The sequence below is a fragment of the Astyanax mexicanus genome, chromosome 6 (genome assembly GCF_023375975.1).
Source record: "Astyanax mexicanus isolate ESR-SI-001 chromosome 6, AstMex3_surface, whole genome shotgun sequence".
In the NCBI taxonomy this organism is placed as follows: Eukaryota; Metazoa; Chordata; class Actinopteri; order Characiformes; family Acestrorhamphidae; genus Astyanax; species Astyanax mexicanus.
Genome location: NC_064413.1, coordinates 14,417,241 through 14,435,670, shown reverse-complemented (window position 1 = coordinate 14,435,670; position 18,430 = coordinate 14,417,241). Strand labels below are relative to the sequence as shown.

General features: G+C 37.3%; 1 protein-coding gene across 5 annotated transcripts in view; it reads left to right on the top strand.

Moving 5' to 3' along the window:
- kcnc3b (potassium voltage-gated channel, Shaw-related subfamily, member 3b) overlaps positions 1-12,370 on the top strand; it is a 109,056-nt gene extending 96,686 nt beyond the window's left edge. For 3 of the 5 annotated variants that reach the window (XM_049480099.1, XM_049480098.1, XM_049480097.1), the window contains one exon: positions 10,955-12,370. In XM_049480099.1, the coding sequence (XP_049336056.1) occupies positions 10,955-10,968 (14 nt within the window). In that variant the 3' untranslated portion in view covers positions 10,969-12,370. Of the gene's footprint in view, positions 1-4,213; positions 9,039-10,954 lie in introns of those variants that run through there. The other 2 variants (XM_049480095.1, XM_049480094.1) reach the window with 1 other exon arrangement.
- Positions 12,371-18,430: the final 6,060 nt, after the last annotated feature.

Here is an 18,430-nt window from a genome sequence, read left to right as displayed (position 1 = left end):
TGTTTTTCACATTAATATATTTGATGTAAACATGACTCTTATATCTTTCAACATTTGGTAATTACAGATGACATTTGTAAAGCGTTCGGATGGAAACTTGTGCTTAGTTTATCTTGACTTTTAAGTAAAAAAACCTGTTCAGACTTCAGGTGGTCACATGGTTTTTATATAACTTAAAAACCACCATCTGTCCTTTCCAGGCTGTGGAACTGACACGATAAAAAATGAATGAAGAGGTAGAAATGGTTCAGAATCATTTAGAATCTTTTTTACGTTTTTTATGTTTTAAGTTTTTTTTTAATATAAAAATGTTAATTTCCCTTCTCTAAATGTTTTGCAGTACAATATTTCCCGAATCCTGAATCAGTTTTAAACTGACACAGATATTATATTTATAATTACACTGATTTACAATATATAATAATATATAATATATGTATGTTTGCTGGATTAAACCCTATACTGCCACCTTACTAAAATATTTAATCTTGCAAGTTAGCTTTAAATATATGTGAGCTTATGGGGGTTTTCTTTAACTTATTTATGTGTCTTTTTAGTGTGTGATTTTGAGTGACCTTGGCAGTGTTTGCATGTCCTTTAGGCTGAATGTGTGTGTGTGTGTGCGTCTGTGTGTGTGTGTGTGTCAGTCAAGTGGTCCAGTTGAGGGCCTTCATTTATATTTCAAAGCTCTCTCAGCCTACTAATGCAACCATGGAGATAGAGAGAGAAGAGAGAGATGTTCTCAAAAACTGAACTCGCTCTAGAGCCTGTAATATGCTTATGTGTGAGTTTGTATGTGTGCACATGTTTCTGTGTATGTGCTTTTGTACATTATTAGGACAAAGATTTTCAGTGTAAATTCATGATACATATATCATTCATATATATAATTTCAATGAAAAATTAAAGCTAAAAAAATAAACACCAGTGCACACCTTTTTTTCAGAGAGAAATATGGGTCACCAGTAATAAAGAAACAGAATAAGGCAATTTGGGTTTTAAGATTTGTGTGCAATTGCACTCCTAGTATTTCAAGTTTCTGATATTGTTGTAAATAACAGTTTGGGCACCCTTGACCTACACCTATTCAATTGAAAAGTCATAAACACAGCCTGTAGAGTACTGTATTTTTTACACTGTAAAGTGCACTTAGAGTCCTTTAATTGTCCCAAAAATCATCAGTGCACCTTATAATCCAGTGCACTTTATAATCCAGTGCACCTTATGTATGAATTTTACCAGTCAGGTTGTAAGGAGCAGTAAAGGCTCTCTGCTGAAGTACAGCGTTATACAGGAGTTGCTGTTTAGTTCTCCAGCACCAAGACTGGAGTAGTATTAGCGTTAGTCGATAAACACTATTTCCCCGTTCATAGATGAGTATTATCAGCAATAGCATTACCCGCTAACCACACTAAGAGCTAGCTCTTTAGCCATTCAGAGGTGGGAAGATCGGACTGTAGTCTGCGTGTTTACTGTGTGAAAACAAGCCATGTGGGATGAACCACTAGCTAATATTGAGCTGGCCTACAGGAACACTCAGGGTTCTTCAGTGTAGCTCTGTTGGGCAGCATTAGCCGCTAACCGCTAGCGGTAAGTTGCTAATGCTTCAGCCTTAGTGCAGAAAAAATGAAGGAATTTAAGCTTACTGTAAACAAACGGAAGCGCTTTACTCACCCAATTAAACAGTTCCCAGGAGAGAAATCTGTGTAGATTTACATCCAGCACTCGTTTGACTTTAAAAGAAAGTCTTTTTTTATTACAGTTTTGTTTACTAAGCTTAGCTTTACTTAACTGAGTTAGCTACCCCCCACCACCACCCAGCAGCGAGACCTTCTGATGGTAACTGTACTGTATTTGCTATACAGTTATATCAAAATGATCAATGTGGCCTGTGCATAAATTTGGACATCTTAGACACTCAGGATTTAGTAACATTCTCTTTGTCAGAAAACAACTTAAAAATCCCTTTTATGGCAGCTAAACTCTTTTACTTCATTTTTCTTCACATAAGGCCTCTAGTTATATATATATAGAGAGATATTTTGGACATCTTTCTGCACAGACTTTTTCTAGGTCAAGGTATAAATTATGTTTAAGGTTAAGGTTTATAGACTGTAAATAGTTTTGAAAACTTCAGTTTGTGTCTGTTCATTTAGTTTCTTAAAGCATGTTTTGGATCATTCTCCTCCTATAGGAGCCACCTCCTTTTCAGCTTTAGCTTTTTTAAGGATTTACTGCTATTTTTCACAGAATCTAAACTTCCCTCTACTTATTTCATTTTGTTGTATTTGGACTTAATTAATATAAATAAATTCCCAAACCCATGTCTTTTAACATACTTTAAACATACTGTTTAGATTTTCCCTGTCTTATACATCCCCTCTTGACCTCCACACTTCCCCTGGACTACCTTTTGTTTTATAACATTCCACAGTTATCAGTTTATATGAGTTTTATTTAATAGAAACTAGATAGGAAAAAGGAGTTGAGAAGGATTCCATAGAATGACCATAGAAATTCAGGGTAATACTAATTGATTTAATTCTGTGTTTACTGCTTCTCTGTCCTAATTTTGTATTAAAACAGTGTGTGTTTTATGTGTGTGTGTGTGTGTGTGTGTGTCAGTACCCATACCTATGATCCATCCTCCTTATACTGTATTTTAGGCCTTATTAAGTACATTTATCTGTTTCCAGACACTTGTGTGTGTGTTTGTATATTTATATGTGTGTGTGTGTGCGCACGCGCATGTGTGTATTAAAAAGATAACTGTTCTTCTTTCTGTGCTTCTTCACACTGTACTACTGTTGTGTGATACACACAGCCATATTCCCCCACATGTCCCTCTCACTCTTTCAGGCTAACAGAGCACAGAAATAAGAGATAACAAAGGAGAGATTGAGTTAAAGAGAGAGAGAGAGAGGGAGGAAAGAATAGAATGTGGGTGGAAAGAGGCTGTTGCCGTTGCACTTCACTTGAATGCCTGGTCTTAATAAAGCCAACAGTGGCAAATATGACTGATTCTTGACCAAGTCAAAAATCTGATTTTTGCATATCTAAAAGCACAAAATGATTAATCTTTGTACAAATCCTGTACTATCTCTAATTTTACACCTGCAGTATAGTAATATAGAGTCATACAGTATTTCTACTAGTACTTTTGTATGAACACTCTATGAATGCACCCAGGGTATTTGCCAGGCTATAAATGCTTTATGACTATGCAGTTATGGGAAGTGTGACAGCTATTAGGCCATTACTGAGCTATCAGAGGTTGTCCAGGACGTTTGCGCATTTTGATGAATGAGTAGAAATTAAATCGCTCGAGTTAATGCGTCTGCTGCTTTGGAAGTATTTTAGCTTTCAAATGTGGTTAAGTACATTATATGGGTTTGCTAACGTTAGCGCAAATCGGCTTCTGTGGCGTCCTTGATGACCTCTGGCCTGGTGGGAGGGGTCAGGCGTGTGGCTGTATGTGCAGCTTCCGTCCCTGCTGAAACTAGGCCTGCTTCTTTTTCTCTTCCCCTGGTTGACTGAAACACAGCAGGTAGCGTAGTTAACACTGTGCTGAGCAAAGTGAGTCAACACACACTCTACAAGCATCCAGCCAGTGTTTCCTTCAACCAGTGGAGTACAATAGACTGTTGACGAGTTCTTGGCTATGAAGGATTCTGTGTTGTGTTCTTATTTTTATTTGGTTGTGGATTGTTGAAAAAAAAAAGAAATGTATGACATATTTCATGACTCGCATTTTCTTGTTTTGTCCTGTCTTGTGTATGTGTGTGTGTGTGTGTGTGTATGAATGTATGTATGTGCGTATGTGTGTTTTGTCTATGTCTCTCCTTTCTGTGTTTCCCTGCTGTTTATTTCCTCTTTTGTTTGAGTTTCCTCTCCTTTCATGTCTGCCTCATGAATGTTAATAAATATATCCATCCCTTTTACATCCATTTACATCGCCACCTTTTCCCCACTCATAATGCTTTGTGTCTGTTGTCATCATGCTTCATCACCTTTATTTAATCCCTAACAAATCTCTAACCTCCCCGATTACAACATTTTTTCATTCATTTTTACCCAAAACAACTCAAAAACGTTGTTTTAAAACCTTATATTAATTTAACATCACACTAACATCGGTCCAAACAACTAATTCAACTTAATTTAACCCATATCCGGAAAACAACGGCACGACTAAACCAACCTCCCCCGACAGCCACAGGCTATGAGAAATCTCGCAGCCTGAACAACATATCGGGAATGGCGGGGTCGTCACTGCGCCTAACCCCCATCACCAGCACACCCTATGACCCCTACGAGGCCCCCGGACCCCTGCGCCGCTGCCGCTCACCCATCCCCTCCATTTTGTAGCCAGGAGCACGAGAGAAAGTGAAAGCTTAGAACTCAGGACTGGAGAACAGGAGGAGAGGAAGACAGGACAGAGGCCGTGTGTGTTAACGGACGTGGATGTGCACGTGTGTGTGCGCGTGTACCTGCGTGTGTGTCTGCGAATTCAAAGCTCAGCCTCACACTCAACTCATAGCAATAACCACATAGTGATCCTGAGTGTAGAAAGAAGCTCCGCCTCCTCACCCTGTTCCGCTCACAGCTTCAGGTGCATGCCGATAGTAGACGTACTGGGAGATGATAAATACACTGTACTGTATTCTGTAGAAGCTAATGGGAGAAAAGAAAAAATAGAGCGGGTTGTGGCTGACGGATCAACGTGACCTTTTGTAGTAGGACCTTAGCCCAACGAACATGGACTCAAATATGCAGATTAATAACCAGATTTAAGTCGTCCACCTTAGAAAACAGTACTGTACGTGAGTGTGTTAGTAGACCATAGCTAATTTTCCTCACACCTTCGTTAGTTCTTTATTGCTAACAATAGATTAAGAGATAAAGAGGCTGCCAAAGTATAAAAAAATGCAAATAGAAGAAAAGTTGAAAGATCTCGCTCTTTTAATGATCCTATCCTCACCTCACATCTTTTAACCTCCACCTCATATTCATTTTTGGACTGAACAACGCACATTTATCATCATTTAATGCAATTCAAAAGTGAAGATTATACGCTATACATGACCGATCATTATGCAAACTTATTTGTACAAGAGAAAAAAATTTTTATGTGTGCAATATCTGCCATTGTTTGACATGTTATAATCTTCTGAACATATATATGGGTCAACCATAAGGAAGCTAAGTAGCTTTTTAATAAAAAATTTTTTTATTATTATTTTTAGAGTTTTAGCTTCCTGTATTCATTCTTTGCAACCGATCCTGTGTTTGACCATATTGCTTGTACAATCTAAAAAAATCCAAATTAATGCCATAATGCCCTCAAGAAGTCCAAAAATCACTTAATTATTTCACCATTTTTAATTTCCCATCATGCATGTTCTGCGTCCAGTCCCTGTTTTAGTTCTTGAGGGTGAAAGCGAAAATGGCGAGGACTCGTTTTAGTCTACGATCGCTGGCACCCATCTCCACGTATATATGCAAAATGTGCAATATTCCACTCAGACTCATAATGCTGGAGACATACTTCACGCACACGTGTTGTTTGTAAAAATGTGTGCAAATGAATATTTTTAATCCTTCAAAAAAGAATAACAATCAGTGTATGAAATAGATATACTGATTTTAAGACTACAAATGTATTTGGCAACTCTAGAGCATTCCTGGTTTGTTGGTCTTGTCCTTGTTGATGTCCTGTTGTTGTTTTCTGATATTTTGAATGTGTTCTATTTCACATTGTTTCATTTGTATATAATATATACATAAGTGTTACAAATCTGTGTTTATTTTCAGTAGGTAGAAAATATTGAGAACATTCAGGTCTAGTTGACCAAGTGCTTCCAAGAGTAATTAAGAAAAGAGAAGAAACGAACTGAATAAAGCCATTTCTGAGAAAATGCTTCCTTGGAAATGTAGAGAAAAAGAAAAAGAATATGTTGCAATAATTGCAAAGTAGTAGCTATAGGTTATAGGTGACTAACTGTATATTATGATTAGATGTTATTTAGTTTCCGAATGGAGAATCAGCCGATTAGCTGACATTGTAGACATGCAAAAAGGAGCCATTTTGTTTTAAACATGGCACCTGGCAAAGCAAAGCTGGGCCAAGCTTTCTTGATGCAGTGATGACCTTCTCCTGCAGTCTTCCAGTAATGCTTGGTATTCTACAGTCCCCTGTGTTTAAGCTGGATAAGTGTGCACAAGCTTAATTCTAGTTCTAAGTTATCCTTTAAAAAAATGAAGAGGGTGAAATTATAAAAATACCCAACAGGTTCTAGGTATTAGCTAGGTTTTAAACATGCAGAAATATCAGTTCATTGGGTTCACAAACTATGCAAGTTGCATGAAGGCATCATCTGTATACTTGTATACTCTGTATTGTTTACAAACCCAAAATTGCATAACTCTCACAAGCTACATTTCATTAAAAGGATACTGTGGCCTTCAGGTTGAGTATAAGAGGTAGAGGGATCCTGTGTCACTTATGTGTCGTTGCTAAAGCGGATGAATATGGATATGAAGCACAGGATGAATATACTGCCCTGATATCAAATGAGACATGGCTCAGATCGGGCCACACTTATACAGTCACCTGATAAAATTTCCTGTCATGGAAGAAGTGGAAGGTCTTTGTCCGAATCTGCATACCAGAGCACAGTTACAACTGGCACAGTTATGGTCTGAAACAGAACTTCTTTTGGTCCACAACACACTTGCCGTTGCTATAACTGACCTGTAAGTGCCTTAACTGTGGCTTTACCCAGGATCGTCTGCTGTCTGGGTGGGTAATGGTCTAACACTATGTAGAAAGAAGGTGCACCTGTGGTCAGAAGTTTATAAACACTAATCAAGGCATTCGTTCTACAACCACCTGTAATATGTTTCAGGATCCAAATTTCTAGTCTAGAAATTTTGGTGGTTTGAGGTCATGCTGAAAATATTTGAGACAGTCTTCCTCCATCACTCCATCCATGTTTTGCAGTGTACCAGTTGCAGAACATGTTACTACCACCACCAGTTGGTACTTGGGATTAAACAACCTTTACTCTTGTAAAACATGTTTATCTATGTTTAAAACCATAAAACCTCCCCCCAGCCTTCAGTTGTTAACTTATAGCAGTGCAAAACTGGATGTACTGTAGGCAGGAACACTGGTGTTCCAGCAGCTTCCAGTTAATGGCAATTAATTGGTGGTTCTTGAATATATACTAAGAATTGTGGCTACACATTCCAGTATCTCACACTTTCTTTTACAACAATTTGGGTTTGAACTAAGGATCTTAATAAACAGATCCAATAGACATTCTTGAATTGTATAAACCTGCAATGATTCTTCTGACATGCAGTGAGGTCTTTAGACTTTCTCATTGTACTGTGGGTTGTTTGGTTCTAGTTTTTGACTAGAAAAAAATTGAACTTTTAGCACCACTGAATGAATCATTTCAGAGGATATGTGTGTGTGTTTTTGACCCTGTATGTATAGTGTACAATGGGTTTATTTCAGAAAAAAAATCAAAATTCAAACTTCTTGTTTCTCACTTAACCTATTCTACTCCAGACAAAGAAGAGTTCAAAGAAATAACTGAAATCACAATATCACCATGGCCTTCCTGTCTAGGTTGAGTGTATGTAAATGTCCCATCACAACTGCAAGAGCAGGAAGTCTAGGTTTAATGCCACTTTTGTAGAGGCTGTCGCTGTAATTGTCATTGTAAAATGGACCCAATGTCAAGTTTTGCATTGGGCCCTGGCAAAGGTAGGACTGCCATATTAGAAATATAATATTATCAAAATTTGCTAAATTACTTGGAATAAGTACAAAAGTGCTCACACTACATGTCGTGTGTTTGAGTTGGAAATGAAACTCCTAGATTCATTTTTGTTTCTAGGTAATAGAGAGGTACATACTGCATAGGATGTGTCCAAGTGTCTTTTTACTGCCGTTTTTAGCTTACATAACTGCCTAGTCCTTAGAAATTGGTCCAGTTTACTTTCTTGCTTAAACATGTGACATTAGAGTACAGTTTAGTGTGTTTGTACTTATTACAACTGATTCACATTTGTCCTTGATGTAGTTGGACTGTGTGTTTAAATAATGTTACTCAAAATTAGATTAGTGCTTTGGAGTTACCTTTACCCAGTTCATACCTAGAACCTGTTTTGCATTTCAGTTTTAGTTTAGATAAAAGTATGTCAATGTTGTCCGAAGGAAACATGTAACATTTTCCTGCTGAAATACATGTTTTACTTTGGGCAGCTATGATATTATAAATTCTCTTATCTTATCTTATTTAAAGCTAGTACACAAATTGTAGGGGACTGTAAAAAAACGGCATTTCTGGTTTTCTCTCCTAATATGGAGGTGAACTACTGTGATGGTTCAGTGGGTTAAAATACCTCGATTTGTTTTTTGGGTGACCTTAAGATGCTCTTATTGGGGGCCGCCTGGCATTCCATTTCCAGAACAGGGGTCCCGGACTGGTAGAGCCTGCAAGAGCTCCTTTTAATGCTGTGAATCCAGAGGCATTTTCTTTCACTAACAAAATCTTAGTGTCCATTAGTTACTGATCTCTAGCAATTAGCCAGATAGGAGGTTTCTTCTCCTAACTGATAAAGATTCTTCTTGTGAGCAACCATGTCCTTATACGTATATATAGATATATAGAAATATAGTGTCCTGTTTATTGTAGTGTGTAGTTGTAAACCTTTCTGTTGCTGATGTTGTTGTTGTTGTTGTTTTTTATTTCAAATGTAGAGAATTTTAGCGATTCTTTGTGTGGAGTGTATTCCATATTGTTGTAACCCAATACAACACAGTCAGGACACTTTGAAACGAATCAAACATGTTTGTGTTGAAAATGTGAGCTCCCTCTATGAGGCTACTTTAAGCTGCTGTGTTATTCTAGAAACCCATAAACCGCTAGCTAGATTTAACTAGCTTCACCTGCCAACTTGATTTGTACATACCTGTATCTATACAATATATGTGAATACCCATTAAAAAGATCTGTACTGCATTTCTCTCGATGTATGTTGCTTTTTCTGGGAAGAGGTGTTGTATATATGAAAACTCATTTCTACCACTTAAAGAGATCCTCGAGCATGTTTTTTTAGAAACTAAGTTGTTATTTTAAGATACTAAGTTGATATTTTCAGATGCCAAGTCATTGTTTAAGACATTCAATTGTTATTTAAAGATATTTAGTCGCTATTTTCATATGCTAATTCATTGTTTTGAGATATTTTGTCGTTATTTACAGATATTTAGTCATTATTTTGAGATACTTAGTCGTAATTTGGAGATACTTAGTTGTTATTTTGAGATACTTAGTTGCTATTTGAAGATAGTTGTTTTTTATATGCTAATTCATTGTTTTGAGATATTTAGTCGTTATTTACAGATATTTAGTCATTATCTTAAGATGCTAAGTCGTCATTTTCAGATATTTAGTCATTATTTTGAGATGCTTAGTCATTTTCAGGTACTATCTTATTAATTTTAGATTCTACCTCATTATTTTGAAAAACAAAAATACTAAGAATACTAAAAAATTCAGATATCATTTCAAAATAACCACTTAGTATCTCAAAATAATTATTCACTTAAAAAAATAAGTTTTAGATTTTTTAAGTGGCTTCCGTAGTTGCACTTGTTCTGATTTGTAGGATTTCTTATGTTTGTCATGTGAATCTGTCGGCTGTTTGTTGATGTATTTTTGTTGTGTGTGTTGTTTGTGTGTTTTGTGTGTATTTGGCTCTTTGTGGGGACCAAATGTCCCTAGAATGGTAGAAAGTGACTAGAAAGTGGGGACATTTGGCAAGGTTGTTCCAGCTTATTTTTTTGCTTCTTTAGCTGAGGTTAAGATAATTCCATTTTTTGTTGGGTTAAGCGCAGCAACTTTCTCCTTCATATAGAGTCATGTAGAAGAACATGGATAGAAGCACCCCACAAAGAGGAATACAAAGATTTCTGTATTTTTTATGTTTTATTTTGCATGGAAATATGTGCTTCAATTCTTTATTTAAATTTGCAGACACATACGTTAAGGTTTTAAATTTGACATTTTTAAGATTTGTGTTATTTTATTTTTGCATTTGTGGTGCAAATATATACAGGTGAACAATAGAGTAATGAAACACTACCAGATTTTCCAGCTCACTCCATGTTGTTTATATTCTCACCATCTTTTCCATTATCTGTTAACAAATCGTGAAGTAAATCCAATGATGTAAATCCATGAATGACTTAAACTACAGTTAATAGTGAATTATGTGTTAACAGAACTTTCGCATGCTTAACTTTAACCACCATGGACAGGTAAAGCCTCCCCAGCTTTCTACTGTTGTCAATTTTAACTACTAAGTTTCCTTTATCAGTGGTTCTGCATTGTTCAATGAAATTGTAATCCAATGTATCTGGGGTGGACTATTCCATTCTTGCTGTTTAAAGAACATAAACATTTGACTTTGACTGTGATTTTCGTGTCACACAGGTTGTATTACCGCTGTTTCACTGATGTACACTGAATTACTGTGACATTGTTAAAGATGTTAAAGAAATCACAGCTTATATTATTCTGTCACTTTCCTCAGGACTGGAGTTTTGCACCCCTTCAAAGATACATTACACACCAATGTAAAGTGCATGTATATTGTTTAAAATGTAGGTAATATTTTCAACTGTATTTTTAGTTTTGAGCTCATTTTATTTATTTATTTATTTATTTTTTTTTTTTCATTTTTCATTTTAAATCAGTTTCACCAACACTACGTACATCACAACTTTATTTCATATGGTTGATTTGAGAGACACATCTGCTGTTAACATTGTTGACATTGTTCCTTTTCATTTGTATTAATAATATTGATTCATTTTAATCCTAAAGGGGGAGGCTGTATTTTCTAACCTATTGTTTGTCTCTTCTGTCCACAGTGTTAAGTTTCTAGTGTTCAACGATTCATTAAAGAAGACGCAGTTAATCGTTGTTTTCTGAGTTTGCGGACAGAGCCGCATCGTTCCGGATGCGACACGTGAGGAATATTAGCGTGGCAAGAGGAGGTGACCGGAAGAGCAAGGGAATGGAAATTTCCGAGGCTGGATCTTCACACGGTAACCAAAGCAAACCTCTCGAATTTCTGGACCCACTCCTCTTTCTACAGAAAGACTTCTTACACTGCAGCAAAACTGAGTTCTTCACTCATGACTTGAGAAAAACAAAAACTGCCACTTAGAGTAAGGAAAAAAAAAATCAAACAACAATCAAAATGAACAAAAACATTCCAAAATGCGTTGTGTCTGCCATACAAGATTGGGATGCCAGACTTTCCAGCCGCCGTGCTAATCTGCGGCCTGGAGTTGTGGGTGTGTATCATGTATTTACGTCTGAGAATGATGGACCAAGCTAGAGTAATCATGTAGCACCTCTGCTAACAATTTGTAGCATTTGTTGGCGGGGGGAAACTCGCCAGCAACCTTTTTTGAGACTTTGATATTCGTCGACAGTTTGCACAGACTGACTAATAACGTCTAAGTCATGCACAAACAAACCTGTTTTATCACCCCTCTACTGCCATTAGCGTTAGCGTAGATGTTGTTAGCATCACATCCTGTGTAATGGAACTGAGAAGACTGGATCTTGACCAATTAGAGTTCTTTTTTTTTTTTCGTCAGGAAACCAAGAACATTGGCACAGCAGACACATATCCAGTCTCTTTTTTACTCTCAGAGATTGCTGACCTGTGTTTATAAGAGATACAGTTGCTATTCTGACACAGTCTTCCATTATCTTTCATCAGTTCAGGAAAGGCAACATCCAATTGTTCACGCCACCAGACCAAAGCCCTCCACCCAAACCAAATGAAGTCCAAATGCTTTATCTGAGGATGTGTTCCCAGTTAACGTCTGCACAGCAAACCGTTAAGATCCCATTCTCCCTGTTCCATGTGCACAGGTCATCCAATCTGCCAGGTGTAGCAGCACACACACAAATGTGCTCTTGTCTCTGCCAAGCTTATGAGCAACTGGCCTGTTGCCAAGCTTGGAGAAGACTTTGTTTGTATTTGCATACATTCCTAGATGTAACTCGTTTAAAGCTGATTGAACTTGATCGATTTTTTTGAGAAAATCTGTTTTTAGTAGTAGAGCTTATGCTGCCGTAGTGTTGTGCCCACTATCACACACTTGACTGACCCACTGCCACATCATCTAGACTGACCCAACGACTGCTTGGACCAATAATGTGTGCATGCTAACCTTATAGTGAAGGCAGATCAGGGGTAAAGAAGTCTGGAAGACTTTTCATAATCTTTCTCCCAGAATGGGAGTAAAAAAGTAATCCCCCCCCCCCCCCCCCCCCAAAAAAAAAAACCCCAACCTTCTCTCTCTCACTATCTCTCTCTGTCTCTTCACATCACTCTGTTCAATTTATTCTGCCTAAATAGCTACGGGGAGGGGGGTTCATTTCAAAGACAACAACAAAAAAACAAATATGGAGAATAAATGTACAAAAGAGAACAAATATATATATATATATATATATATATATATATATATATATATACTGCCACTGGGATGGCATCTGGAAACACTAACCCAGTGACACAATTACTGCCAGCCTGACTGACTCTGAAAAAAAAAATCTAATGAAAAAAAGAAATGAACAGAAAAGAAATCAAGAGGACTTTTCGGTGCTTGGACCCCTCCATAAAGAGCTCCTCCCGAAAAAAAAAAAAAAAAACAAGGGAGCAAGAGGGAGAACAGAGAAGCTTGATCCAGACTGGACAGTGTAAAAGTGGAGGTCCAAAGAAAAAAAACAAAAACAGGAGGACAAAACTAAAACAGAAAGAAAGAATGAAAGAAAAAGAGAAAAAAAAACACATAAAATGCATTTTTGTAACTTTGTTTACCAGCATGACTTCTTTGCATGACTGTATTTTTCTGCAAGCCCTTAGTTGAAGTGAGGAGGGCTAGAAATACAAAAAAAAAACATATTACTATAAAAATTAATGAATAAAAAAGATGATATGCAATGAATTTAACAAGAAAAAGATTATATAAAAAAAGAGCTATATTTTGTTTTGAAATAGTAAGAAAATGTGAATAAATATTGAAGTATATGTATGACTGCAAGATACACATTCAACTATGTTTTATTAGTTTAAGGACAAAAAAATAGAAAAAAAAAGAACTTTCACCAAAATCTCCTTTGCTACGTACTGCCCCCATGTATTATGACTTGTTTCATGTTACATGTCGACTTCACTCGTCTCACAGATGCATATGTGCAGGCATGGGTGTTTGAGCTGTTGTCCAGTTTTGCGTCGGGATGAGGAGAGGTAGTCTCAGCGTCCGGCTGTAGATCTTTTATTTTTTATTTAGATTTTATTTTTCCCAGCTCTAGCAGCTTCTTCTGTAGCTGTGGCTGACAGACAGTGGTGCTGATTCTAGAACCCTCTGTAAGCCAGCCTCTTCCCCAGCATGCTTTAGTGGCAAACAGTATAGAATCTCATTCTCGCAGTTTGAGTCGAGTATCTCTCATTGGCAATAATAATAATAATAATAAGAACAGTAATAATGCGAATCTTTGCCGAGTGGAGATCCTAGCTGGGTGAAAAAACAAACGACTCGAAACAAATGCAGTATGGTAAATGTTTCTTATTTTTTGTGTCCAGGCGGCGGTTCGTCTAGTCTCAGGTGAAAATAAGGGGAAGTCTGAGTGTGTTTGCGCTCCAGACGTGTCCTTCTGCGTTTTCGGTCTGCCTGTCTGTCCTGTTGTCTGTCTCTCTGTCTGTCTCTCACTCTCTCTCCATCTTTCAGGATGATTTCATGAGCCCAGGTCAGCCTAACCGCCCTGGGGTTTTTCTGTGTGGAAATCAGAGGTGTACCACAAATAAAACAGCAATACTGAAGTACACTTTTAGAAATAAAGGTCCCGGAGGAAAAAGAAAAAGCTTCTTTGGAGACAAAGAATAACATTTTAAGTAACGTTTTTTTTTTTCTACATAATGTAGGGGTACGGTAGAACTGTACATCCCAGTTAAAAACCATTTGGGACCCTTTATTTTCAAGACTGTAAATTAAATAAATGGCGATGGTTGGAAAGAGGGTTCCTCCTGCTTTCTACTCTTTCCACTCGCCACGATCTGCGCTTTCTTCCAGAGAAGTCTTCCCTCAGACCAAGGCACTCTGTCCAGTTCTCAGGCCGATGTTCTGTTGCGTTGAAGGCTACTAAGGCTGACACGTAGAAATTTCGCAGAAATGTAGCACCATTAACCGCAGAGTGGACAGTGATTTGCCTGCAGATAAATGGCCTAATGTAGTGGGTTGGGGCCAGACAGAAGGTTTCATGCACTTATACGTTATATTGCTGAGCTTGGATCTTTTACACTGTAGCAGCCAGGCATTTTTCTAGATACCTGTAGCAAGATCTTGAACTGTGTGAATGTATGTAAGTAAATATGTGTGTGAGGACTAAATGACCTCAGGATGAAAAGAAAGATAAACAGAAAAATGTTGATGTTGTGGGGACATTTATCCATCTGCAGCCATTGCTGAAAACAGCCAAAGCTCATCTTAAGGTTGTTCCAGTTAAGCAATAGCTGGGTTAGATGTAGCACAGCAGCATTTGGATGTGGTCATTCGGAAGGAGACAGGAAAGCAAATTTGTGATTGTGTCCACCTGTCTGTATACCTGTTGTGGGGCTATAAGATTCCAGTGCTTTAAAACTTTGAAATTCCACTGATTTGTCAAATATAATTAAATGGTTAATGTGTAAATAAAGTAATTCAGAGTGGTTTGGTGTGAAATGCACCATTTTAAAAAAAACTTACTATGTCTGATTTGATCGCGGCTGTTTGATGTGAGATGTGAGAAGTGTAGAGGTGTAAGTTACCTTACCACAGACTATAGACTCCAGGTTCCTGAGTCAGTATGTTTCTCCACAACTCTCTAAATCAGAAAAAGTCAGACAGTATGGAAAATAAGGTTCTGTTTTGTCTCATACCTCCTAAAAATAGACTGGCTTTGGACTTAAAAGTCTAGATGTCATTTTTGTGTTTTTGGTCTGGAGCACACAGTGTCTATATCTTTCTAAAAGATCTGGAATGCTGACTTGTCGGACCACAATACTCATTTCCACTGTGTAATGGTCCATCCTAGATTAAGTTAACACTGCTTCTGGACATGGTTAACGTAAGTTATTTTAAATGGCATTTGTAGTGCTTAACAAAGGGTTTAACAAAGCCCCGTAACCCTTTTCCCTTGCCACTGTGGTTATGTCAGCTTTTGCTGAATGACGATTCTTGGTTTAGTGTTGTCTGAAAACTTAAAGATCACAGAATTTAATAATATATTAATATTTTGCACTGTAGAAGGAGAAATATCCAAATTCCTTCCCATCTTTCTTTGAGGAACAACTTTTTTTGGAATGTGTTGTGTCCTGAAATGCAGGAATGGATTTATAAGTTGACCAGGCAAATTATGAAATAGCTTGGGTTCATACTGTCTACAATCAAGTAAATGTAATGCTACACGTCAAACCACTCTGAATTACCTTTTCTAAAACTAAACCAGTTAATGTGAGAAATTGGTGGAATTCCCCATTCATCAAACCTCATTTGAATTAATAAAATAAAAACATGCTATCAGCAAATGTGATAGAGCGAGAGACGGACAGAAGCACAGAGCACGGAGAGACAAGCAGAAATGAGAGCGTTGGAGAAAAAGACAGGGTTCGATGACATTTCTAAGGAAGTGTGTGTGCTTGAGTGTATGTCAGGTTTTTTGCTGCTGCTAAGAGAGATATTTGAATGAGAAAATGTTTGATATATGATATATAAATATATGATAGAAGGTGAGATGTAAAGGAATCAGTTTGTGTGTTTGAAATAGCTTTTGGTCACTGTGTACATTGACACAATCCTTAAAGAAATACTCCAGTGTGTTTATACCCTAATCTCCATCTGCCTCATATGTAGCGTACAGGCGATTATTATATACAGATAATCATTTTTAATACTTTCCCTGTACAGAAATCCAGTCACCTCAAAACACATTTATAATAAACAGCAACAGGCAATAGATAGTCCTGCGTCTCACGCAGTGATAAAATGATCTTTTACCTAAGTCTTACCTATATTAAGCACAAGGGAAGTCATTGTTTATGATAATGGGAGATTAGGAAACACTGGCATGTTTCTTTTAAGCAAATCAATGTTTTTTTTTATTCATTTGTTTCAAAGCGTTATTTTCTATTTTTGAAATATATGTTTACTTATTTGAATGAATCATATTTTTCATATTTTATAAAGAACATATATTGTGAATCTATACTTTTGTCTCGCTACTAAAAGATGTTTGTTTTCTTTTTCTTACTGGCTGTGTTCCCTTCTTTATTCGTCTTATTTTAGAAGGCATTAAACCACTTTGGTCAGAGGGTTGCAAAGTGAAGCGTTGTGAATATTTTAGAGCTTACTTCCAGCAAGATGAAGAAGAGGGAAAAAAAACACACATACACATAGAAGCTTGATGCTTTACTTCATGACCATAGATAACAGCATTATTCTGGGACTGAGTGCAATCGTTTGCTTGGTTTGCATTAGGCCACGAGTTGAACTTTTCGCCGATGCAAACTCGGACATGCCTACTTACGTACACTGCCCTGTTCAGAACTCTTACTTTGGGAACGAACAGTCTGCCTGTGTTTTTGTTTTTGATTGGTTGTGTTTCATTTCTGTGCCTGCTGTTCTATCTGGTGACCCGATCATCAGTTTCTGTGTGTACTGAAAAGTTTCATTTGATGTACTTGAATTAAGGATATGCAATCTTTCACCACTGACCACTGCCAGCCCTCGCGATCAATCAACATGATCAGTAATTAATATGATTAAAGTGATTGATAACCATGTTTTGCTTTGGTTAGCCTCTTCCCCAGCATGTCTGTGTGTGTGTGTGTGTGTGTGTGTTTGTATTAGAGCAGAATCTCAGTTCTTTCACAGAGGCCCTTCAGTCAGTCCACAGCTGTGTTCCAAAGTCTGGACTGCAAAGTCCAGGTAGGTCAGATCTTTAGTAGGTCTGACTTATGAAGATTCCTTTTTAGTAGCCTATTGGTCACATATAGAACAGTCTAACGAGGCTTTGTGATGGCTTGTGACATCGCACATGAATGCTTGTTTGCTTCATTTCTTTACAGACCTACTGTACCAGTTAAAAGTTTAATTACTTAATTTAATTACTTAATTTAAAATTTAAGTCAGATTTTAAGAGGAATTATCAAGAAACTGTCAAGAAATGATCAACCATCAAAATCATTATGATGAAACTGGCTCTAATCAGGACCACCCCAGTAAAGGAAGAGCAAGAGTAACCTCTGTTCCACAGGATAAATTCATCCAGTTACCAATCTCAGAATCTACAAGGTAACAGCTCCCCAGATAAGAGCACCTAAATGCTCATTTTCTTATTTTTGCCTTCATAGTGTGGATGAATTCAGTACTACCATATTTTTTGCACTATAAGGCGCACTGTATTATAAGGCGCACTATTAATGAACGTCTATTTTCATACATAAGGCGCACTGCATTATAAGGTGCATTTTAAGAGACTATAAGGACCATCTAATTCAGCAGGTCTCACCGCTGGGTGGGGGCAAATAAAGTACGGCTAAATAAGGCAAATAAAGTTAGGCTAAGCTAAGTAAACAAAACTGTAATAAAAATACTTTCTTTTAAAATCAAACGAGTGCTGTATGTTAATCTACACAGATATTTCTCTACTGAAAACTGTTTATTTAGGTGAGTAAAGCACTTCCATTTATTTACAGTAAGCTTAGATTCCCAAATTTCTCCAACACTAAAGCCGGAGCATTATGCCTCCCGACAGAGCTACACTGAGAAACCCTGAGTGTTTCGGTAAGCCAGGGAGATATTAGCTAGCGGTTCAAACCACGTAGCTTGTTTTAACACTGTAAAAATGCAGGCTACAGTCTTATATACTCACATCTGAGCGATGAAAGAGCTAGCGCGGTTAGCGGGTAATGCTAATGCTGCTCCAGCACGGCTAGCCGGGGATAGCAGCAGGCTACAGACCGATAATACTCACCTCTGAACAGGGAAATGGTGGTTAGCAGCTAATGCTAATGCTACTACAGTCTCGGTGCTAGAGAACAAAACCTTAAACTCCTGTATAACTCTGTACTTCAGTGGAGTGGCTTTACTGCTCCTTACAACCGGACTGATATAATAATAAAATTCATACATAAGGCACACTGGATTAAAAGGCACACTGGCTATTTTGGGGAAAATAAAAGGATTTTAAGTGTGGCTTATATTGCGAAAAATATGCTAATTTACAGTGTCAGAAAAAAAATGAGAAGGTGTGTCCAAACTTTTGATTGGTACTGTAATTCATAA